The sequence below is a fragment of the Amyelois transitella genome, chromosome 19 (assembly GCF_032362555.1).
Source record: "Amyelois transitella isolate CPQ chromosome 19, ilAmyTran1.1, whole genome shotgun sequence".
Classification (NCBI taxonomy): Eukaryota; Metazoa; Arthropoda; class Insecta; order Lepidoptera; family Pyralidae; genus Amyelois; species Amyelois transitella.
The window spans coordinates 6,558,842-6,583,890 of NC_083522.1; the positions used below are offsets into that span (position 1 = coordinate 6,558,842).

General features: G+C 35.3%; 1 protein-coding gene and 1 non-coding gene across 4 annotated transcripts; both read left to right on the top strand.

Annotated features, from left to right (window-relative positions):
- The first annotated feature begins 4,322 nt into the window (after nucleotides 1-4,322).
- On the top strand, nucleotides 4,323-25,046 carry LOC106132765 (dynein intermediate chain 2, ciliary). Of its 3 annotated transcripts, XM_060949484.1 has the most exons (18): nucleotides 4,323-4,431; nucleotides 7,162-7,263; nucleotides 11,443-11,550; nucleotides 12,159-12,363; nucleotides 12,758-12,883; nucleotides 13,058-13,192; nucleotides 17,348-17,472; nucleotides 18,020-18,154; nucleotides 18,857-18,986; nucleotides 19,160-19,327; nucleotides 19,774-19,917; nucleotides 20,354-20,463; nucleotides 21,698-21,875; nucleotides 22,210-22,438; nucleotides 22,924-23,023; nucleotides 23,393-23,526; nucleotides 24,347-24,440; nucleotides 24,880-25,046. In XM_060949484.1, the coding sequence occupies exons 1-18, from the start codon at nucleotides 4,417-4,419 to the stop codon at nucleotides 24,964-24,966; spliced, it is 2,325 nt and encodes a 774-aa protein (XP_060805467.1). In that variant the 5' UTR covers nucleotides 4,323-4,416; the 3' UTR covers nucleotides 24,967-25,046. The 3 variants fall into 3 exon arrangements, with proteins under 3 accessions (XP_060805467.1, XP_060805468.1, XP_013187744.2); XM_060949485.1 differs by lacking the exon at nucleotides 7,162-7,263 and having other exon boundaries at nucleotides 4,344-4,431; XM_013332290.2 differs by lacking the exons at nucleotides 4,323-4,431; nucleotides 7,162-7,263 and adding an exon at nucleotides 10,136-10,505.
- Nucleotides 24,194-24,266, top strand: Trnat-ugu (transfer RNA threonine (anticodon UGU)). The gene has a single exon. It is a non-coding gene; the product is annotated as a tRNA-Thr (tRNA).
- Nucleotides 25,047-25,049: the final 3 nt, after the last annotated feature.

Genomic DNA, 25,049 nt, shown 5'->3' on the forward strand with positions numbered 1-25,049 from the left:
ATTGACGTTGATGACGTGTTTTAACAACAAAGACTTAGCCATAAAGTTGAGACCTTTTAGGACCATACATTTTACCATAATGGTATTTTAGTACCCAGATTTAAGCCATGATATATTATGTTTGAGTTAAATACGTTTGTATTAATCATTTACAGTATCATTATAAATTCTAAATCAATTAAACATACTTTAAGAATTAATTTAACAAAAGCATTGAACTTTGGCAATAAAAATGAAGTGAAAAATTTAAAACATTTATTACTCATTTCACTATTTTTTCTCTCCTTGGATCCTCCTAATAATTCAGTATCTTTTACCCTTAAAATAAAAAAATAGTTAAAATAAGTTATCCTACAGATATTGTTATAGAAAAATTTCATGTTTCTGTTTGAAATTGTAACGAGTAATATCAAAATCAGCTCAATTCATAGTAAAAATTATTACTACGAATACCAGATACATAATGTGCAATGAATGCACACTTACTTATGACCTATTTTAAGTTTTTTTTTTTTTGAGGAAGAAGAAGAAGTTGATTTTGATTATGAGAGCATCGTTAACTAAATCTTTTCTTGATTGAAAAAATATTTAATTTATTTCAAATTGATATGCGTTTAAGCTCTTACAATGGTCCTTATTAAACGTGAAACTTACAACTATCTAGTGAAAGATTCGTTATACGGTTACAATTATTTTCAAAAATGTTTGGCTTATTACAAACACGCTTAAGTTTCTTAGTGATGATGTAAGTAAGCCATTAGTTTTATTCTAAAACATTAATAAGAAAATACTTTTTCGAAATGGCTAAAGCACAGAAACTTGTTCTATAAATTCTTAAACTCTAATCTCGGTTACAAGAAAGGTAATAGATATATCCATCATTACATGAGTAGTGTTTAAATACCAACCACATATAAAAATAGTATATTACTAGTTGACATAATAATTGGCACAAGTAAAAATATTAAAAGCAATCCTTTTCTAAATTAAAATTGGACACAGGTATATAGATGGTAGGTACATAACTGTTTAGAAGAATTATATATACATATATAATTCTTCCAAACATAATATTAACATATTAATTCCACCCCGCTCCTAATGGGATAAAGATAGCTTATGGCATAGCTGTAGGTACCTACCCATCGCTATTTTGAAAATGTCGCTAGTAGGTTTCCAAATTTCTTTTTCCTTCTGGCTTTTGTCCCGGTTGCATCCTCATCACTCTGGAGAGAAGCCCAAGGTATGGCTTTGACCATGGATCCTGGATTGGGTGAGTCAGATTTTTACACAAAGGTCTCTCTCTCTCTCTCTCTCATCTGACCTCCGCGGTTAAACATAACAAATTTGATCGATCATGTTTACACATTCAATTCCCTGAATGTGCAGGTTTTCTCCTATGTTTTCCCTAACCGTAAGAGCATAGTTTAGAATTCAAACTAATGTACAAAATAGTCATTGATACACCGAGATGGGATTTGAACCTGTGCCTTCTGCGCATCACGCATTTTACCGACCTTACCTATTCGACCAGACTTTCTATCGAGGCCGTGTTTTCACATTTAGCTATAATTAACACTTAAAACATTTATTTCTTAAATGTTAACGCACTTCAACATATATTAACATTTCACTCCAAGAATTGACTTTGAATTATATAGCCATATTTCTATAACGACAATCAAACCGTTTTCAAGTTCTAGGTCCTACTTATCTCTGAACGGACTTATTGGATGGTTTTGTCGGCGATCGTCAAAAAATAATTTTTAACCAGCTGTTCCAACATTTTTATACGCTCGTTTTATGCAAATTTTCATTTTGCTCTTTGCTGGATAGTTTATTACAAAACATACATAAAACGACTAAATATTATTCTATTCACAGTGCCGAAAATCAAATTGGCAAAAATAGGAACTAACATTTTAACAGAATCAAAATCCTAAAATCATCCTCTGTAATTAACCATAATATTCAATTCACAACTTACTTACGCATGCAACAGAACACATACAATAACCTTCGGGACTTTGATTTGGTCTTCTTCGGCGAGGATGTTGGTACTCGTTGGTACCTTGAAGACTGCATCGGGATTACCAACTCGAGGACTGAAGCGTCATCGTCTTCGTCAGATGCTGTGAGTTCAACTTCGTAAAGTGGGGGGGATGAGCGGTCCAAACTATCCAAAGATTTACGTTTGTCGTTTTGGTCCGGCCAGGTTATGTCCATTGGATCCAGTGGACCGTTTTTCATTGCTTTCTGAAAATTTATTAGGGAGGTTTATAGCATTCATTAATAAGAAAACCGGTATAACCCAACTTTTATTAGTAATATTGCAGATAGTATATTGCATCGGAAGAAATTTTCTTGGAGCAACACGGGCTTCCGACTCGTGTAGTTCTAAGGAGATGATAAATCAATCTACACCTAAACTGTATAAAAGTAGATATATTTTGTAAATATTTGTTTCAAATTAGGTTCCTTGTTTTAAAGTTTGATTTTACCTACTACGATTGTAATTAGGTAACGCAGAAGAAGATATATATTTTTTTTACTTTTTTAAGACATTACGTTTCAGCTAGATAAGAAAGCGAAAATGATTTATTAAAATTTCTATGTTTGAAGTCAACAGCTAAAAATGGGTATAATTTACGATCGTTATCTATGCTATAACACAATATTGACAAATCAAACTGACCTGTTCATCGTTCTTCGTTTTCTGCACAGGCCACCAAGGCCTGATCATAAGTTCCTCATCACTGCTGCTCTCGCTCTGGAAATAACATAACAAATGAATATTAATGTTATACTAGTCTTAAAATAAACAGAGATTTCGTTTAATTTTGCTTCTTTAAAAAACTACTCACTTGATGCTAAATTTCGCCAACGTATTTTCGCTCTCATTTTAAAATTTGCAAGTAGAGAAATTACTTAAACCTTCAGTTGTATATTTAAATGGCTTACTTTTGATATATTTTTACTGAATACATACATACATACATAAATCATGACTCTTTCCCGGAGGGGTAGGCAGAGACTTACTTGGTGTTCAAGTCTATCTCTTCTCGTATTAGTGGTCTCGTCACTGTCAATCCCGCTATCATCAGGCTCATAGAACAAACGGATCAGGTGTCCGTCCAAAGGTTCCGCCTCCGCCGCCAGCTTGCCTGATTTTTTTAACTCTTCACTCTTGAAGACTCCTTGAAAATCAAGATTTTATCATAAGATAATAACTTATCATGGACGTGAGAAAGCCAAGGCCACGCCATGAAATAGCCTGGCGCCTACAACACAATAATTTGTTTGCCCATCTCAGAATTCCGAAAAATGAGCCGAGTGCTCTTGTAATAGCTTTCTAAGCAGGAGTTGGTCGTTATAGCGACGTCCTTCAGACATGAGGAAATTTCGTAGAATAAATATGTATATACAGGACAAATTACACTGATTGAGTTAGCCTCGAAGTAAGTTCGAGACTTGTGTTACGAGATAACTCAACGATACAATATTTATTAGTTAAACTTGTAGTCTGAATTCCGTTAGACGCATTATTATAAAAAAAATTTATATAATTAGAAAAAGTAAGCTGATCTATTACCTAATAAGGTTTTCATTACTACAACCTTGGGTCGAAACCAAAGGTCGATATTTCCATGAAATGAAATAAAACAACGTAGAAAAAAATAATTATAAATCTCAAATTTTGGTAGTATTGCTACAGCATGAGAAGATGAATTTGCAGCATTTCAAATAATATTAAAAATTCTATATAAGGCGGCTTTACTTAAAATAAAAGCACCATTTTATATATTGACACTGCACCAATCAATTATTTTATAAGATTTGTTATTGTGTTTTATTTTAGTACCCACATTTATAGGGTACCGTAAGGCACCGTTCAGCCTTTCAGCTAATTTTTTTTAATCTTTAAGAAACAGGTTTATAATAACAGGTATTAGGTTTATAAATACAGGACTATTTTATCATTTTTTTAAGATCACATACGTGTCATTTTAATGCCTTTCAGATTTATACGTACAAGCTTAGATTCCTCTTACACCTTATTTTTGTCACACTAATCTTTAATAGTTATTTGTTCACATTGTTCCTCAAACAATAATACATTGCACTTTATAGTTTAGTCAAAATATAGCAGATATTACCGAAAATCAAGGGAAATATGCCTCTTGGATACAATGGACCGGCTGGCTGGTGAAACACAGTAGACCTTCATGGACTATCACCCTTCACCCTTCTTTTCACCTCCGTTGTCATGGAAACAAAGCCTTGCGCGCGCAGCCCAATCTCTTTGAACTACTACTCTCAAATTTATTTACGAATGAAGACAACTTTTTTGTTAGCTTTGTTTTGAAAAAAATATCGTGTTTCTTTAATATGTTAGTATCTATATAGTTTAGAATAATGGCTCCGAAAAAGGTAAGAATTTTGGCCGATTAATAAATTTAATGATTTTTAATTTATATTTTTATTTATGTACAAATATCTAAGAAACACGTTTTCGTACAAATATATTACTTAGGTACTTATTTATTGTTAACAAACTCAGTCAAAATACAAATTAAAACTTTACGAAAAATATGAGTCCATCTAATACGTAATATAAGAAATAGCAATAACGTCAACGTGTTACAAGGCCCATCGATCAAACTTTTCTTTTACGTAATTCAAACACTTATTATTTTTCCTGTTAGTAAAATTTACAGAAAATATCTATGCATACCTTCCTAATTTCTCGCAAACGGATATTTATAAAAAACTAAATTTACTTTCCCTATTGGAACAGGAATCTCTATAAATTCAATCTCTTTAAATACCCATTTCACTCCAATAGGCTATTTTACACCATGTAAAAAAAATATAAAAATGCACGTATCTTATAGATTTTGTAAAAAATAAAAGAAAAACATCGATCATTATTCATAAAAGTGCAATATGGATTTTATAATTCAATTTAAAAAATCCTCTTTTTTAATCTGTTCTTCAAAAGTCGAAAACGCTATCCGCCATGTTGGGTACTGACGTGACGTCATACTTTTAGTAAACAAATATCGAATCGAAAACATATTGATGATGTCAGGCTCTGTTTATTTTGAAATTTTAAAATTTCTATCACGTTTTTGGGTTTTTTTTTTTTTTTTTTTAATAAATAAATATATACGGGACAAATTACACTGATTGAGTTAGCCTCGAAGTAAGTTCGAGACTTGTGTTACGAGATACTAACTCAACGATACTATATTTTATAATAAATACTTATATAGATAAACATCCAAGACCCAGGCCAATCAGAAAAAGTTCTTTTCTCATCATGCCCTGGCCGGGATTCGAACCCGGGACCTCCGGTGTCACAGACAAGCGTACTACCGCTGAGCCACAGAGGCCGTCGTTTTTACTCTTTAATAATTTAATAGAATCATGGAAGACGGTTTTGTGAAAGCAGACAATATACATCTACCGAGGATTAATACGTTGATGGTGGCGAAATTTTTTGCGTCCAATCCCGATTTCTGTTCTGCTGAGTTATGAAATGTTAAAACAGCGATGTAAGTATTTATTGTATTAAACATTCTCTTACAATACACAATTATAATAGGTAAATTATTACACAACCAATCCAACATAACCTATTTTGGATCTCTTCTTGCTAATTTCAACCAAGTGTCTCTCATTTTAATATCACTTGGCAGTGGAATCCACAATTTTTCTGGTGTTTTTATACTTGTATTCTTGCATTCAGGAAAAAGACACCAACAATATGTATTGTAATTCATTATTACAAAAATCTTTTTACTTTAGTCTTACGTAGAGCCGTATTGTTTACTAAAAGTATGACGTCACGAGTCAAAACAGCATGGCGGATGGCGTTTTCGCGCGAAAATACAAAATCAAAAATAATAAATCGTTTTTAGAGCACTTTTCGGCTTCAAAAAATTTTAATAAAAATTCTATAGGTATAATACAGTCTCAGGGTTGATTTAAAACAGTTTTCAAAAAAGAGTGTAATAGCCTATTAAATCAAATATCTTCCTCCTGCTGCTAGTACCCACTTCTTTTAATACGGGTTAGATTCAAACATAACACACCCATGTTTCCCGGAAGGGGTAGGGAGAGACTACATCTTTCGTTCGGGTAAAGATTACCTGTTGCTGAAGTCGGTTCGTGTAAAACCTGACCTTTTGGTTTGTTTTCGAATGGGAAATCTGCCTCCCGGGTCTTCACCCGGGTTAGTGTGGAACTCCTGGCATCTAGTGAACCCACTTAAACTCTCCGGTGCGCCCTTCTTGTAATTTTATGGACTTCATGAGATCGCATGGCATTTCACCACGATGCCCTCTGGCTCCGCGGTGCTGTGTAAAACCTGACCTAAAAAATTCAGGATAATGTTTAAAAAGCGAACTCTGGGTTCCTCTCCAGAGAAAAACTAACGTTAAGAGAATGCTATAATTTGAAGTGAGCTTTCAGAGTAATATGTAACGAAACTAAATACATAATTTTCTTCAATACTTAATACACTTCTATAGCCCAAGAAGATTAATATCTACAAAATATATTAGTCAATATACGAGTATGTATCTTCAGTTTCAACAATAACAATACAGAGTAAAGACTAACATTTCGTTGAACTGATTACTTACTATGCAAACCATATTATCATATCTGTGATGTAGATTACAAACATATGTACTTACATATACAATACAGGTATATTCATTACAATATGAATATACTTAAATTGACTTCTGACTCCAAGCTATAATGGTTTTAGTGTGCCAACTAAGTGTTTTAGTCACGAATTTTAGTTTGAAGGAAAATGCGTAAAGAAAACATGTTTTCAAAAAATGTTTTTTTTAATAACCTACGAACTGACAGATAATGCTTTTAGCATTAAGCTCAATAAAAATAAAAAAACGCTCAAACGGCAATTGTCTCAGATATTTTTACCTCTTATGATTCCTTTTAATCCTGAGTCTTTTGCATCTGTTATAGCAGTCACCATTGTCGGGTATGGATATAATTAAAAACAATGTATGGTTGATAAATTGTTCAGTAACTTTTTGTTCACAATTAATCTATTCAATAAAAATATATATATAAATATAAATACAACTATAATATTACAAAACTAATTTTACCAACTTTATTTAGCTGCCTAGCCCTGAAGGGATCAGTAAGGCCTTGAAATTGCCAGATATTTGGCGAAATAAGTCTTCTGAGAAATCCCTAGGGCTCCTACTAAATCGGATAAGAGTGAGTACCGTCATTAGAGCTTAGCATGGCAGCGGCTCATTGTAAATACGACTCTACCACTATGTGATTGTGTCCGTTTTCGTCTGTCGTCGGCGTTTGTGTGCGTCCTATCACATGTTTTGTCCAATGTTTGGCTATTGGTGCAAACATATCCAAATATTTCTTTCTAATTTTAAACATTTCCTTACGAGATATGTTGGAACCAATACGCCTTGTGACGTCATTCATGTCTAAAGCCATGTTGTAAATATGTGTGCTCTTTTACATGTTTACTTATATAACAATTTGTGTTTTATATGTACCTATTTGCTATATTCAATATGTTACTTTGCATGCTCTGTGGCCTTTTTTATGTTTGAAGAAGCGAGGGTACGAATGGGTGTAAAATAGCAGTAACGTCATAAGTAAAACAGTAAAAACTACCTATGCGATGTGAGTACCAAATAATAAATGTGTATCGTCAGTTATCTCTATGGTTTTCATAAAATAGTATATAAGTACCTAACATAGTACTTTATCGAACCTAAGTACTTACTACTTGTCTCGGTTACCTGGGTAGGTATAAAAGGTTTGTTTGTAAATTATTTATTTCGCGTAAAAAAAATATATTTAAAAACCTACGAAAATCTGCAGATTCCACCTGTATCCATCCCTTTCGTTACGTTACAGAAGTTTTTTTTTTATTAAATTGTGAATTTATAAATGTTGCGTTCAAATGAAAAAAAATCTCATTGCCAAAAATTAATATTAACTTCGTATTTAAATACATACATACATATGGTCACGTCTATATCCCTTGCGGGGTAGACAGAGCTAACAGTCTTAAAAAGACTGAATAGCCACGTTCAGCTATTTGGCTTAATGATAGAATTGAGATTCAAATAGTGACAGGTTGCTAGCCCATCGCCCAAAAAAGAATCCCAAGTTTGTAAGCCTATCCCATAGTCGCCTTTTACGACATCCATGGGAAAGAGATGGAGTGGTCCTATTCTTTTTTGTATTGGTGCCGGGAACCACACGGCACATATCGTATTTAAATACAAAATATATTTTTAATAAAATCGTCCAACTTTTTTTATATCTTATTAAAAGTTCAAATATAAAAAAAAATACAAAATTATATTCAGCCAGTACTCCAAGTCACAAATAAACATCACGATAATTAATAACACTGAAAACCGTTATCAGACTGACTATTATCATGGAAATTTATCAATATTTATCTCTACCAAACTATTTATACAGCGTCGTGCCCCCAACATGCAACACAAATAGATCGTAAAACATTTTATGTCCGTATCAATTTTATGCCATTAGGCACTCATGTTTACTGGAAACTCTATTTTGAGGCCGGAAACCAAACATTTTGTATGAAACGGCAATGCCGTTCCGTGTCAAGCCGGTATAAGCATTAAACTTTACAAAAGTTTGGAAGTAATTTGCAGTTTCAGTATTTTAAAGTCGGTTCCATTGTAAAAGGTCAAAGTTATTTCGGAAAGTAGTCTGCAAGGTTGGATAAGATTTATGCTCGTCGCGGTCAGTACACTCTACATAACTATTTGCCATCAATTTAGACCGTTTGTTATTCGTACGGAAAGTGAAACGTATGAAAGGATTTTCTACTTATATATTAACGATGAAAGGTATACCAGGGATACGATAAAATTAAAAAGTCATCGTTGAATTATGTCATTATACACTACCCAAAGCTGGCAGTATCATTCGGTGTCAAATGCTCATCCACCGGCCAAATAAAATAAACACATATCCCGCCTTAACCACTAACGCGGAATAAAAGATCCAGTAGGTATTCTCGAAAAGGCTGAAAAGTCACGTTCAGCTGAATGACTCAATGGTAAAATGGAGATTCAGATAGTGACGGGTTGCTAGCCTATCACCTAAAGGACATAATGCTAACGCGTTACATTTTTCTCTCTCGCTTGGATAAAATTAACAGAGAACTTCACTACCTTACGGTACAACTTTAAAGAGTTATATCCAAAATTTAAATAATAAAACTTACATACTTTAGCACGTCACTCAAAAACACAGATAAAAATCGGTACGTCTTGCCCAAGAAACGTTCGCAATTCAAATGGTACATCATGATTAGTACAACAAAGGAATTTGATGTACTCGGCACGAGCTGATCCCTGTACTACCTTACGCCAGACACCGTCTAATTAGAATTTGGCGACACGCCCAACCCTGGCCGGTAATTTTCTTGCTACGGTCAGCAAAAAATAAAAAATATGAGTATGAGAAATTTTTCCCGCGTTTTTCCGACAATGTTGGCTCGTGAGTCATGACGTATGTGAGACGTAGGTTCATACGTAAACACAATGAATACATACCTAGTATTTTTTATTAGAATAAACTTACGTGGGAATGATTGTTTCGTTAATAGAAAGCAAGCCTCGCCTTAAATTTTTTTTATAAGTACCAAATAAAAGTACACCTATTTATCTAAGTATGATAATATTGATGTAATAGAGAAATCGCGACTTTATTACGATGGTTAAGAATTATTCGTACAGTCAGTTGGTAATATTGAAAGGTCGCGAACAATAAATTCATTCTATTTTAATAAATTATATATCTAATGTTATACCTATAGTATTATCAAATTAATAAATAGTGTACAATAAAAATTGGGGAAAGTTTTTGCGTGGATAATTACAAGACACATAGTAAGTCATACAATTTAAATTATTGTTAAATTTCCTTAAGTTAAAAATATCCTTCAAGGTTACACGTCACTTAAAATAGTTTGGATAAAAAATTGCAATAAAAATCAAAATTTTACTTACGTATATAAATTACAAAATCTTTTTAGTAGTCGCTACCCATTATCATTACCAGCTATAATCTATGCAATGCAGTTACACTACCCTACCCCTCATTATAATTCAGACTAGGCATTAGCACCGCGGCAGTCTGATATTGATGGCAGAATTTAGTGAAATCTGCATAAAATCTTATTTTATTTGCATGAGATCAGACAATACCCAAAATTATCCGTCATTTCCAAAAAAATATAGAAGTTTCACACACAATGATTAAATTTAAATGTGAATTCAATTATTTGTGTAATTCTGAGGATAAACAAATTATTTATTCAAATTTATACTTGGAATTTCTAAAAATAATTTAAATATTTTTATTTTTAAATTGCAATGTCTTCAGTCCAAACAGCAAGTAACGAAGATATTATTTTGTCGGAGTCCGATTCCGAAGATGACGTGAGTACAACCTCTTTCGTGAGCGAAGCCAACATTTAACAAGAATTAAAAATGTACAAATTTGGAGCACGCTATGTCCCAAATCGTCCCGTCGTTTGTTAAAGCTACTCTAAAGCGCTAACAATTATTTATATTTGTATAACATGATTATTGGCCATAAAGTCGTAACAATATGCAAATGTTTGTGTATATTTTACTCGTAAATTCTAAGTTCGAATTTCGATGTCAGTCCTTCATTTGCTGCCGACCAAAGCTTGCGTGCTTTTTCGATACCTACGGAGCTTTTGTAAACTTTTAAATGTTGAAAGCTTTAATCAAACGCGCTTTGCAGAGTGATGACGAAACAGTGCTTTTGTCCAAAACTTTACTGTGTTTCGATGTCTGTATCCCAAGATTTATTTATTTACTTAATAATTACTTCGTCATTAAACACTGCAGTTAAATATTGCATATTTTATTTTTTCCTTTGGTTAAATAAGCGTTCTTTTTTTTAATAGTATAAAAGTGCTAATTTATCTCAAAGACGAAAGTCTTGATCAAAGAAAATACTTGTGAGAAAACGTCAGATTTGTCTTATTTAAATAATATGAAGTTCGACAAACATATAGCAATCGTAGATATCATTTTTAATAGTTAATTTATAATTTTTCCCCCTTGGTATTTTAACTTATGCGTGTTACGGGAACAAAATAATTCTTTCTCTATCATCTTTTCTCATTGTTGGGAAAAGAGAAAATTATACCGACCTTAAAATAATTTTTAATTTCAATGTATATATAATATATGTACACATTTCATTACCAAATGCTTATGTTTTATGTGCCTCAATGTTTGTGTCCACCAAACGTCCGTCTCATCTATTGCAATTTTATTTTTTACACAAATCTGCACTGGCATTGCTTTAAAATATTCTATTGAATTAATGATTCATTTGTAGAAAGAAGCTAACAAGTCTCGTGGAAACCTTGTTGAAGATGAGGGGTTAGATTGGCTGAAACCACGCACCTTGATTAAGCCAGACGACCAAGAGGAAGTACCTGATGCTGTAAGTGCATAATATTTTACTATTGGCTTGAAATTTAATTGAAATAATATAAGTTTTAACCTTACGTTTAATCTTTTTGGCATAAAAATGTGTTGCTATGCCAGCAATAAAATATATTACAATATATATTTGTTATGATATGCAGTATCCATTATGTCTTGTCATTAAGTCGTTTGATATTTATTTTCATCCTACTAATATTATAAATGCGAAAGTTTGTGAGTATATCAGGATGTCAGTATGGATGTTTGTTACTCTTTCGCGCAAAAACTATTGAACCGATTACGATGTAATTTAATATGTAGGTAGTTGAAGACTCGATAACATACTACTTTTTATCCCGGGGTTCCAGCGGGATTGATTAATTATGATAGGGTTTCCCCATTTCGGCCTCTAGTATAACATAAGGCGGACCTTGAGCCCCAAAACACTTCTGTGGAGGGTGCAACCGGGAACACGCAGATATGAGAGAGAGCATAGAGCATATAATTATATAATAACAATGTAGTTACCTACATATAATTATATAATAACAATGTAGTTACCTTAATCATAAAAAAATGATAAATTAATAATATGTTAATTTATGAAGAACTGATCTCTTTCAGGATCTAGAAGAAGACGTTGGTCGTATTCTGACGACGATCAATCCACAGTGGGTAGCTGACGAGGTCGCCTATCATTATGGTCGCCATCTGTTCGTAGTAAAACCAAAACCGACCTATGGGAAAGCGTATCCTTTGTTCGTGTATCAGGGCACTGCTATACGGAAGGATTCAGATGAGGCAAAGGCTCAAATCGCTTCTGGATATGGTGAGATTTGCCATCATAAAATTATGGAAACGAAAAAATAACTGAGATGTCTACCAACGCACAGCCACTTTTAACTGATTGGAGACATTTGATCCTGATTTGATTGGTATACATGAAGTTATATATAATATGGACATTTGCTGAAGATGGAATTTCTAAAATATCCAAGGAAATTAAACCCCTGTTAATAGCTATATAAAGACTTATGTCTCGTCCGAAAATATAATCTTTGGGCCTTTCAGACTATTTTTATTAATTCAATTTATTTTAAAATATTTTTTTTTAATTATATATGTTGGTAGGACATTAAAAAATTGGTTATTGTAATCGCAATATTTTTTTTAATACAAAATTATTGAAAGTTGATTATAATATTTTTGTTTAAAATGAATAGGTGGTCTCGGGTTTGATGAAGCTGGCCCAAAACGAGCCAAGGTCAAAAAGTCCAGAGCAAATTTAGAAGATGAAGAGGAACCGGAACCAGAACCAGCGGCTCCAGCTGAGGAGGCTAAACCAGAAGGTTTAGTATACAGTGCTTGCCAAACGATACCATTAATTAAATTTCACAAAAATAAAAATATGTTTTTCTTAAAAAAATCGAAAGGCGAACGCTCGATCCTGAAAGATTATTACCTAAAGAGGACGAAATGGGGAAAGATGAGAGAGATAATAGAGACACATTTATTTTATGCAGAGGACGCAGTTGGTGAGGAAGAAAAGCCGGCTGAGGCGGCTGAAGGCGGTGAAGCGGCGACTCCCAAGGAAGCAGTCGAAGGCGAAGAAGTGACTGGCGAAGGCGAAGGTGGTGAAGAAGCACAGCCTGAAGAACGTGAGTAAACCTAAACTGTATTTAATATAACCATCATTAAGCCAACTATTTAAACGTAACCTTAAAGCCATACCTTATGACACTTCAGAGACTACCCAAAGATATACTGACTTAACGTTTTCTTGTAAATAAACTGCAAACATATCAGTCAGCATTATCATTGACTGTACATACATATATCAAACCATGGATCCAATACGGGTAAGGTTTCCCTGCGAAGGTTGCGGAAGTCAGACTCACCCAATACCCTGGGCTCTTTTCCAGAGCGGTGAAGATACAAACGGGACTAAAGCCAGGAGGAAGAGATACTGTACATACATATCCATACATATACATATAATAAAACTGTAACTGAACTTTGTCTGTACATTGAAGATATTTAAGAAAAAAAATTATAAGGTGTCTTTTTAGGGTCAATAGAAGACAAAACAATTTTTTTTAGAATTTTTGTCTGTCTGTCTGTCTGTCTGTATGTCTGTCCGTCTGTCTGTCTGTATGTTTGTACGCGCATCACACAAAATCTACCGAACGGATCTGAACGAAATTCGGCACAGATATAGTTAGTAACCTGGATTGGAATATAGGCTACTTTTTATTCTGAAATTCTATCCCAAGGGGAGGAAATAGGGGATGCAAGTTTGTATGGAACTTCGTCATTTTTGAATCGATAAAAAAAAGCTATGAATAAATTATTATTATATTTATTATGATGATTATGATTATTAAAAATATGATTTAAAAAATAGCATTTTATTGATTTAAATTCATTATGCTTTGTTTATTGTTTTAGTTCCCGTGGTTTAGATATTTATTTTTTGACCACTCGATACGAGATGGCGCCTCATGAGAATTTAAGAAATAACACGATTGTAGCCGCTGGCAAAATTTTTAATTATTAAATTAAAAAAAATCTTTTTTTCATTGATTTCGTTTCGCCAGTACTCATAAAAAAGCAGTGGAAGCAGTCGACCGTACGCTTAAAGATATCCGGCGAAACAATCGCATTATGGGAGGTACCACTGTATTATTTTGTGGTGATTTCCGCCAGACTCTACCCGTCATAAGCCGTGGTACTAGAGCTGATGAATTAAGTAAGCGCATATCTCAAACGTTCCATACTCCGGCCTCATGTTAGGAAATTAAGTCTAACACGTAATATGAGAGCTTAGTTGGGTGGTAATCCTCGAGCGCAAAAATTCTCAGATGTGTTATTAAAAATCGGTAATGGTACATTGCCTGAATCGAACGGATTGGTGACTCTGCCAGAGAACCTCTGTCAAGTAGTTACTTCGGTGGAGGAACTTATTCATTGCGTTTATGGAGACCTATCTCAAATAGTTCATCACGAAGATTCTTGGATATGCGAGCGAGCAATCCTAACACCCAAAAATGAGCAAGCCGCTGCTATTAATTTAAGTATTTCGGAAAATTTATGAGAACGAGGTGGTATACTAATCCATAAATGCAGTTTTAGATAGTACCGATGCTACAACTTATCCGGTAGGGTTCCTTAATTGCAATGAATGAATGCAAGAGGTTATAGATGAAGATGTGAATGAAGCACGTAAGGAATATAAGAAAATGAAAGATTTGGTTAAGAAAGCTGTGATTAGAAAGAAAGAAGAGTATAAAGAGGATTTTGATAAAAGGCTATCAGAAGACTTTCAGTCAAATCTGAAAGTATTCTGGAAATCCGTAAGGTCAGCCCGAGGAAATACTATAACCAGAGAGCTGACTAGGATCAGATGCCAGGATGGTAGCGTTGTGAAAGGAGAAGAATGTGTACTAAAGATATGGAAGGACTATTTTGAAAGTTTATTTGAAAAAAAGGAAGGAAATAAGAAAGATTTCTGCTATAGCGAAGAAAAAGAGAATGAGATGGAAGGCGAAATTGAAATGTTCGAAATTGTGGAAGCACTTAAGAGTATGAAAGCGGGAAAGGCTGCTGGGTGTGATAGAGTGTCGGTCGAGATGCTTAAAGCAGGAAAAGGCGTAGTAGCTAGTCAGTTGTACTGCCTTTTCAATTTGTGTTGGAGAAGCGGCCGAGTACCAAAAGATTGGTGTAAGGCTGTTATCGTGCCACTTTACAAAGGAAAAGGGTCACAGCTGGACTGCAAAAATTATCGTGGTATAAGCCTGCTTAGCGTCGTCGGCAAATTGTATGCTAAGGTATTGATTAATAGAGTCAGGAATGAAACTGATGACAAAATATGGGATGCTCAAGCGGGATTTCGAAAGGGAATGGGATGTACTGATCAGGTCTTTTCCTTGCGGTGCATAGCCGAAAAGTTTTTGGCCAAGAGTCAAAAAGTCTATTGCACATTCGTAGATCTGGAAAAGGCCTATGACAGAGTTGAGAGGAATGAATTGTGGTCAGCACTTTCTATGCATGGGGTGAGCAGTCTCTTAATACGAGCACTGAAATCCTTATATGAGGATTCGAGTGCTTGTGTCAGGATAAACGGAGCGCACACTGAGTGGTTTAAGATTGAGAAAGGCGTTAGGCAAGGATGTGTTGCGTCACCGTGGCTGTTCAACCTATTTATGGATAGCTGTTTGACAGATTTGAAAGAGTCTAAAAGTGGATTAAGGATGAATGAGTTACTCGTCAAATGTCTGCTCTATGCCGACGATCAGGTTATACTGGCGTCATCAGCGGAGGAGTTACAGGAGATGGTAAACTGTATGCATGAAGCTTTAAAAGAGAAAGGAATGAAAGTGAACGTAAGTAAAACTAAAACACTGGTTTTTGAAATGGAGAAAGAAATGACAGCATGTAATATTTTGATTGGAGGAGAAAAAGTGGAGCAAGTGAAAGAGTTTGTATATCTAGGATCAAAGTTTACATCAGATGGCAAGTATGATAGTGATATTGAAAGGAGAGTGAACGCGGGGAACATGGTGAATGGAGCTTTGCATGCCTTTATGAGCAGTCAGAAACTATCCAAAAAGGCTCGACTGGCTGTGCACAGGGGCGTGTTGGTCCCGACATTAATGTATGGGAGTGAAAGTTGGGTATGGCAAAAGAAGCATGAAAGCAGAATAAATGCAGTGGAAATGAGAGCGTTAAGGAGTATGATGGGTGTGAAATTGAGTGACAGGATAAGGAACAGCGTGATAAGGGAATGTTGTGATGTGAAAGAAGATGTAGTTACAGGAATAGAAAAGGGTATGTTAAGATGGTTCGGTCATGTGGAGAGGATGAATGAAAGCAGGTTGACTAAGCAGATATACAAGGAGAGTGTGGAGGGAAAGGTCGGAGTGGGAAGACCTAGACGAACGTATCTTGATCAAATTAAGGACGTCCTGGTAAAGGGTCAGGTCAAAAGTACCCGAAACCGCCGAGCTTGTATGAAGAGAGTTATGAATGTGGACGAAGCGAAAGAAGTATGCAGAGATCGTGGCAAGTGGAAAGAGGTAGTCTCTGCCTACCCCTCCGGGAAAGAGGCGTGATTTTATGTATGTATGTATGTATGTATGTATGTTCCTTAATTCACTTTTGGCATCTGGACTGCCCGCGCATACAATTGCACTAAAAGTAGGCATTTCAATTATGTTGCTACGCAACTTAACCCCTCCGAAACTTAGTAATGGGACTCGCCTTAAAGTGGTGTCGCTTAATAACAATATTATAGAAGCTAAAATACTTACTGGTTGTGCAGCTGGTGAAATTGTTTTTATACCGCATCATTAGAATTTATTCGTTTTTTAACAACGGCGCCGCCGCCAGGTCTTTGCTTTTGTAGGAAAAATAAACTATGTTCTATTCCAGGCATTATTCTTCCCGTGTACGTAAGTTTCATCAAAATCCATCCAGTAGAATTTGCGTGATTAAATAGCATCCTCAAACACGCACTCACGTAGGTACATCTATTTTTTTTTTGCATAATATTAGTTTGCTCTTTATCTAAGCATACTTTTTATGGAAGCGAAATTAACGCAGGCGAAGCCGCGGGCAAAAGCTAGTATAAAATAAGGTGCGGCAGAAACTAAATCTTTTTATTGTCACGATCCCTTCACCTCTTTCGCTTCATACACATTCATAACGTTTTCATGCTCAAGCTGTTTACGATACCTACTATTAACCTTTCGCCAGGATCAATGACTGTTTCTGTTTTAAAAGATAAAGACTTAAATCAGAACTAATTAATTCAGAGGAAGTACCGGAAACCACTGACGCTGGTGACGAAGTCTTTGAAATCAAACCCCGTGTGAAGAAGCTGGCGAACCAGTTCAACTTCTGCGAACGAGCCGCCCTTACATACAACTTCCCAAGACGGGTATGTTAGCTTTATAAAATTCAGTTTATTTACAGTTTTGTTTCGGAATCAGTATTTAACATAAATTAAATCTCTTGGGCTTAATACTGTGCGATCCATACTACCCATGATCCATAGTAATATTATATAACAGAATTGTAGTTTGAATTGCAACGACTAATCTAAAGTAAAAAACCCTGATGCACAGTTTCAAATACTGCCACTACATGTAGGTACCTATGACACTTTTTTGAATTTGATGACTACCCGATGCTCTTACCATGATCCCTCATATATCATGATTCATCATGAGAAAACCTGCACATAACTGGGTGCTCACCGTGATTTAATATGCATCAGGTGCAAAGTACAGAGAGACAAAGGTTATGGAGGCCAAACGATAGTGGCTTATTTTATAAACTTGACTTACACATTTTGGGATCGTGGCCATAGAAATATATAAATTCGTGCTCCTCTTCAGAGAAGTGAGAACGCAACCAGGACTAATATTAAGAGGAGGATGAATGACATAAACTAAATCAATATTTGAATTTTTCGTTCGTTTTAGTCGGTAGATACGCAGACTATACCGCCACCAAGAGCCAATTACGGCTCCACGGCCTTGCAGAGCATCATTTTCGACTTCTATCAAGAAGACTATGCTAAAAAAATGAAAGAGAAGGAAGATGAAAAGCCAAAACGGGTAATTTTATTATATACATACATACGAGTATAATCAAAACCAACAGTCTTGAAATGGCTGAAAGGTCATGTTCAGCTGTATGGTAATGATTGACACGTTGCTAGCCTGTCGCCTAAAAATATCATTCAAAGTTTATTAGCCTCTCCCTTGATTTTTACAATCTGCACAGTAAGACATGGCGCTGGCGCACACTATGTTTTTTTCGGTACTAAACCAGCATGTTAATTTTATCTTTTGTACAATTCAAATAAAATAACATATATATACAACATGCTTTGAGGTTTGGTGTTTCCAAATTTGCACATTACCAAGAAATAACCTGATTGACCTATGAGGAAAAAGATTTAAAAATTCCACTGTCAAACATTCAACAATGAAGAGTATTAAAAATATATTTAAATGTATAATTTCATTTAATGATTAATAAGTGCTATAAATATCTTTCTACTATTTGGTATTCAAGGTATCTGAGACTTTTTTACCGATGGAAGTAATTTTCGTATATACATATATTCAAGTTTCGCATTTATCAATTAACATAAAAATCCAGATTTAATTTTTTGAAAAGCAATTCCAAACGAATCCCATCCCAATGAATGTCATTTGCTTGTTTTTACCTGATATACGATTTCAATCACGCAAAATTATTTAGACTATATATTCGACGAAACAATAATGTATTTCTTTTACGTTCTTATACAGCTTCGTAAGAAAGCGGCCAAACACGCCAAGTCGGCTCAGCAGATACACGACGAGCAACTAGCCCAGAGGATCAGAGAGGCCTGGGCCATCCTCGAGAGACTGGTCAATCAGAACATTTATGATGATATCGGTATGATTTTACGGCTTTTTTTTCTTGAGGTTTCTCTAGCAAGAATCTTATTGCTTGAAAATTCAGTGAAATAGTAGATCTCCTTGTAAAAAGCCGACTTTCTCAAATACTTCGCCCATCAAATTTTCTTATATATCAGTTGTTCTCTAATTGTACTTTTACGTTTCTCCCAGCCCAAGACTACCGCTACTGGGACGACCCGTCGGACGAGTTTCGCGAAGGCATGGGCTCTCTGCTGCCTCTGTGGAAGTTCCAGTTCGAGCCGATGAGAAGCCACGCTGTATGCGACTTACAGTGGAACCCTCACTATCAGGACTTGTTCGCTGTTGCCTATGGATCCTGTTAGTCGTCTGCTTTCTATATTATTTAAAAGAGGACACTAACTGACTGGACACTGGTTACCTGACATATTAGGAATTTGCCATGTATATGAATCGGGTCAAGGTGTGCACTAAGAGAACATTTCCAGAAACAATAGGTACGTGAGTTTAGCCACGCAGTCGGAGTCATAAACTTAGGTACGCTGGTGAAATATAAATATCTGATACACTTATCCCCTCAGAAGTCGTTTGACATGTCGGTTGTTTACAAAAATTATCAAGGGCTTAATTTTCAGATGTACCATTTTTTCAATGTAACTAAACTGCAGGTGAGTGAATCCAACCTTCAAAAAGATTAAGTTTTTGACTGACTGTTCCAACAGTCAGTCAAAAACCGGCCTCGTGGGTACACCAAAAAAGAGTGCACAACATTGCATAATTATGTTGAAATTTTTGTTTTGCTATAGTGGACTTCCAAAACCAGCAGAATGAGGGTTGCCTGTGCATGTACAGCATCAAAAACCCGGCGTACCCGGAGTACGCGGTCATCACAGAATCACCCATCATCTGCCTCGATGTGTACAAGGAAATACCTTACTTGGTCTGTGTTGGTTAGTCTGCAAGTAAATTCATCTTCTTAAACGGTTATCATCGATCATCTCATGGTCATTATTGAAATACAACTGTCATGGATACATTTATCTCGTTTCTATTGGCTTTATATGGTAGATAGTCAAACAGTCAAAAAGGCTGAAAGCCCACATTCAGCTGGATGGCTTAATATGGCCTAAAAGTATACCTAGTTTACAAGCTTTTATTTTGAATGGCGTTTACTGCACGGAAATGACGCAGCTGCATACATTTTTTTCTTCCTTGTCAGACCAGCATAGAAGTTGCACATTTTTGTGGCATTCATAATGCCACAAAAATGTTCTTCGCGATTATGATTTGCCACAGTCGACACGCTAAGAAAAAGAAGAATGCCACATGCTCTTGTCGCCGTCTTCAGTATTTGATTAGAATATTAGATCTACCTAATGTTTCCAGGACTGTACGATGGAAACGTTTGCGTCTATAATGCGCAGTTGACTTTGGAGTCATCATACCAGTACAAGTCTGATTCTGTACGAGACAAGCATAGCAATATTGTTTGGGAGGTAAGACACAAAGGTTTTTTATATGTACCTTCATATTGATTAAAATATAGAACATAGGTGCCAGTAAAGTTTTAAAGTAGGAGCAGAACAAAAAAGACGAAGCGTCACGAAATCAAATGACAATGAATGGCAAAATGCATTCCAACACACAGTACAAAATACACACACACACACACATGATCACGTCTATTTCCCTTGCGGGGTAGACAGAGCCAACAGTCTTGAAAAGACTGAATGGCCACGTTCAGCTATTTGGCTCAATGATAGAATTGAGATAATAAAATAAAAGGTACAACATACTTTAGCATACATACCACGTCCTTGCTGATTTGACGGAGAAGTCAGAGTCAAGGCACAAACACCACGTTTATCTGGAAAATGTATGAAGCCGATCATAAACGCAAGAATTTTTTCCGGCTCTATAATTAATTAATTATGTACCTATCCAATGATCCGATGTTCTAATTCCTTTTCTCCTAATTATTTCAAGTACGAGTTAGTTTGATACCAACCGATGTTCTTAATATGAGAAAAACATTATGAGGAAAGCTTCAAATTCAAAGAATTAAAGAGTTGTGAAGATCAAACTGGAGTAGCTTCATGTAAAATCACTTCAGACTTACGCTATTCAGATCATGGTCATAGGCGCTCATCGGGCTCCTCACGAGGTATAGACAATATGGCATTTATAATAAAAAATAAAAGTCTATATATATATTACGATTTCTACAGGGTGACTTTTAATTCAACTGCATAAATTTAACTGTTAAGTATACTCATCTAAAGGATATTTAAAAACGTTAAAAGAAAAATATCAGTTCATATTTCAGAAAGTACGAAAAAAAATAAAAGTATCAAAATCCACGATCCTAAATACGTCATATCACCCCGGCCGGCGGAAAAGCGACGCATAAGATTCAGAGGTCAACGACACAATTCATTCAGCTGAGCGATCTCGACAACTCTGTACTTTCCTTGATCTCGATACTAGAAAAATATTTTTTTTTCAGACATTTATTTACATGTTTAGTTTTAATTTCTTTTTGTAGTAGGTATTGGTCTTTAATAAAGCGTGTGACGTAGTTTTTGAGGGTTTTTTAAATGTGAAAATGATGACGTTTAATTTAAATAAAAATAGGCTCAAACGGCTCAGAAGCATGGGTATAGTCTATGTTTAAAAGGATGCAGTTGTTTTAAATGTCACCCTGTATGTGCAGCCACAAAATTCTTACAGATCCGCTGGGGACCGCGCCTCATAGACGGCGAGGCGTCCTTCTTCTCAATCTCTGGAGACGGTAAAGTGGTCCAATGGGCCGTGATGCCGGGGGAACTGCAGGCTACTACAATCATTACTTTGTCCTCTAGCGTCCCGCCCGTACCAGGGCCGGACGGGACTTTGGTCACTGTCAATAGTAAGTTTCGTGTTATCAGACTTTAGGCAATGATATGGATGACCCATTATTAGAGGAATTAACAATAATTATTACATCCATAATTTCCTCACTATAATAAGTTTATTTGTGTGTTTTTGATGTAAAAAGATCAAGCGGACCTACTTACGATCAGAAAGTTCGTCCCAAAACCCTTTTTCGCCTCAACACAGTTAGATTTACTGAACAGGCATAAATGCCTCCTAGTGTAAGAGATAGAGTCTGTAATTTTATCTGTGACCCTTTTTATAAATTTTTTGGCTAATAAAGATTGCAAATTGGATCCAAAAACCTACTCTGTCCTTGTTACCTCCAGGCTGTGGTAGCTGCATATGTTTCCACCCCGAAAAGTCTGAGATCTTCATGGTCGGGACGGAAGACGGGATGATCCACACGTGTTCCCTGAAATACAACCGCAACTACGTGCGCTCAGTCCAGGGCCACCACATGCCGGTGTATAGGATCCACTACAACTTGTACTATAACAGCATCTACGCGTCGTGTTCGGGAGACTGGAGGGTCAAGATTTGGGAGGACGGACGGGAGTGAGTATCCCCGATACCTATGATTCTGGCTATTTAAAACTTTCTTAGTATTTTGGTCTTACATAGCGTGTTCCCAAGAATTTTCAGTGGTTTCCAAAGGATAATTTATTTTATTAACGGTTCTTTAGAATTACTCGCAATTCTAAGTTATCTTATCTGTAATCTGGTATCTTTTGTCTGTGGATAGGCTAAATACGAGTACATATATGACTTATCCATATATTATATTGCTATGACAAACAAGCAAATTTGATTTTCTCATCCACAAAGACACCGAAGATCACACTTAATCACAAGCTTTCGTCGTCAAAACTTATTCTTTGGTATAAAAATATTTTGACTCCATTCAATAATTAGGTACTATTCAAAATATCATGGCATCCGACTGAACGTGGCCTTTCAGTCTTTTTTCGAGACTCTAATAATAAATAAAGTATAAGCAAATACTTTTTCACTTCAATAATCATGTGTGTTATCTTGTTCAGTGAACCCCTGTTTATGTTCGAGTTGGGGTCACCGGTGGGCGATGTGAAGTGGGCCCCTTACTCCAGCACAGTCTTCGCCGCTTGCACCGCTGATGGAAAGGTGACGCCACATTTACTAATAACAGTTTCTTACGCGAAGTAATTAGGTACGGAACACACGGTACTTTTTTGACGAAGCATGTTGCTGATATTCAGCTGTTTTTCTTTTGTAATTACATTACAATAGTACCAATCTTCTTACTCTGACGCGAACAAATTAGGTACGGAACCCACGGTACTTTTTTGACGAAGCATGTTGCTGATATTCAGCTGTTTTTCTTTTGTAATTACATTACAATAGTACCAATCTTCTTACTCTGACGCGAACAAATTAGGTACGGAACCCACTGTACTTTTTTGACGAAGCATGTTGCTGATTTTCAGCTGTTTTTCTTTTGTAATTACATTACAATAGTACCAATCCCACCAGGTATACGTGTACGATTTGAACGTGAACAAGTACCGGCCGATCTGCGTGCAAGCGGTCGTCTCTAAGAAGACAAAGAAACTCACCAGGCTAGATTTTAACTCTCGCCTGCCTGTTATAGTCACAGGTGATACAAAGTAAGTAGTATGTACCTACGTAATAAATAATAGTAATTATGTTAGCCAAACGAAAAATAAAGCAGAAAAAGTTGAGTGAACATAAAATATGCAAGATTCTTTTCTTTCCATGTAGATTTTAGAAATCAGTTAAGAGAAAAGCTGCAAGCTAGCGAACCTTTTTTATATCTGAACTTTAAGCAATCCAGCTTGGTAACTTGGCATACGAGTCTTTTAGAGGTAGCTCTGTCTACCCCGCAATGGAAAAAGACGTGAATTATGAAATTTACGCAAATAAAGTCACAATGGTCATATTGTAGTTTGGTCCTATTGTAGAGTTCCGGGAAAGACACGGCATAAATAAGCATAAATACTTATTGCATATTTTTGACTTACCTTAATTTTGCTAATAATTAAACTAGTGTCTGGAATATAATGAATTATTGTTTACATTAGTTTTTTCCCTGTGCCAAATCCAAAATTTTCGAAGTGAATATCACATGTTGCTTAAAAGCGCCATCTATGAGAAAAGTAAGAAATTTACTGCCGCGAGATTTTAATTCAGTAGATCTTTAATAATTATTTTAATTATATAGCTAGGTAGGTACCATTTTATCGAATTAAAATTAAAGAAGTTGGTCATATTGCCCAATATGAACTATACACTAATTTCAACTTGCCACTCATCGCCTCCATAGCTCAGGGGTTAGAGCACTGGTCTTGTAAACCAGGGGTCGAGAGTTCAAATCTCTCTGGGGGCATCTAAAGATACTTCTGTATTTTTGCCTTTTTTATTACCTTAATGCATGAAAAATATGTTCATAAAAAAAATTGTTCTCAGGGGTACATGTCACGTGCTGAAATTATCTCCTAATTTGAGAGTTATGGTCAAACCTCCGAAGAAGGCTCAAGGTACCGATCAGAGGACATTACAGGCAAGTAATATAAATTTATTGTAACCGATTATTTTTGTAATCTATAAAAAAATATGGTACCCTGTTATATAATTATCTTGCGCCGATTCTACTCTGGCTCACAAATAAATTCTACGTTTTTATGACAGGATTTAGCTATTGGGTTATGTTCTACCTTTACAAATTTCACTTGAAAAAAATTGTTTGTGGTGGTTATATGATAAAGCTCTTAAGATACTCTATTATATCTACCCATTCATGTTACTTTTGTTTTTCTGTTCCGAATTCTTTAAAATAATAATAAATCCTAAAAATCTTTCGTAGGCAAATGTCATTGTAATATACTATTTGTAACCAAATATTTTCTGGATTTGTATGTACGCAAAGATGACATGATTCCGATATGCCAATGACCTTTTCCCTCTACTGTTCATTTACCTACTTCATAAATATTTTACAGATAATGAAACTAGACAAGCTGCTATCCTTAGTCCGCGACCCACCGTTCACGCCCGGGGTTGTTGACGAGAAGTTCGAAGACGATTAGGAATAATAAATGTTATGTATTAGTGTTATATGTGATTTTATTAGAATAATATGTAATTGTAATAAATGTTAATAAAACAATTG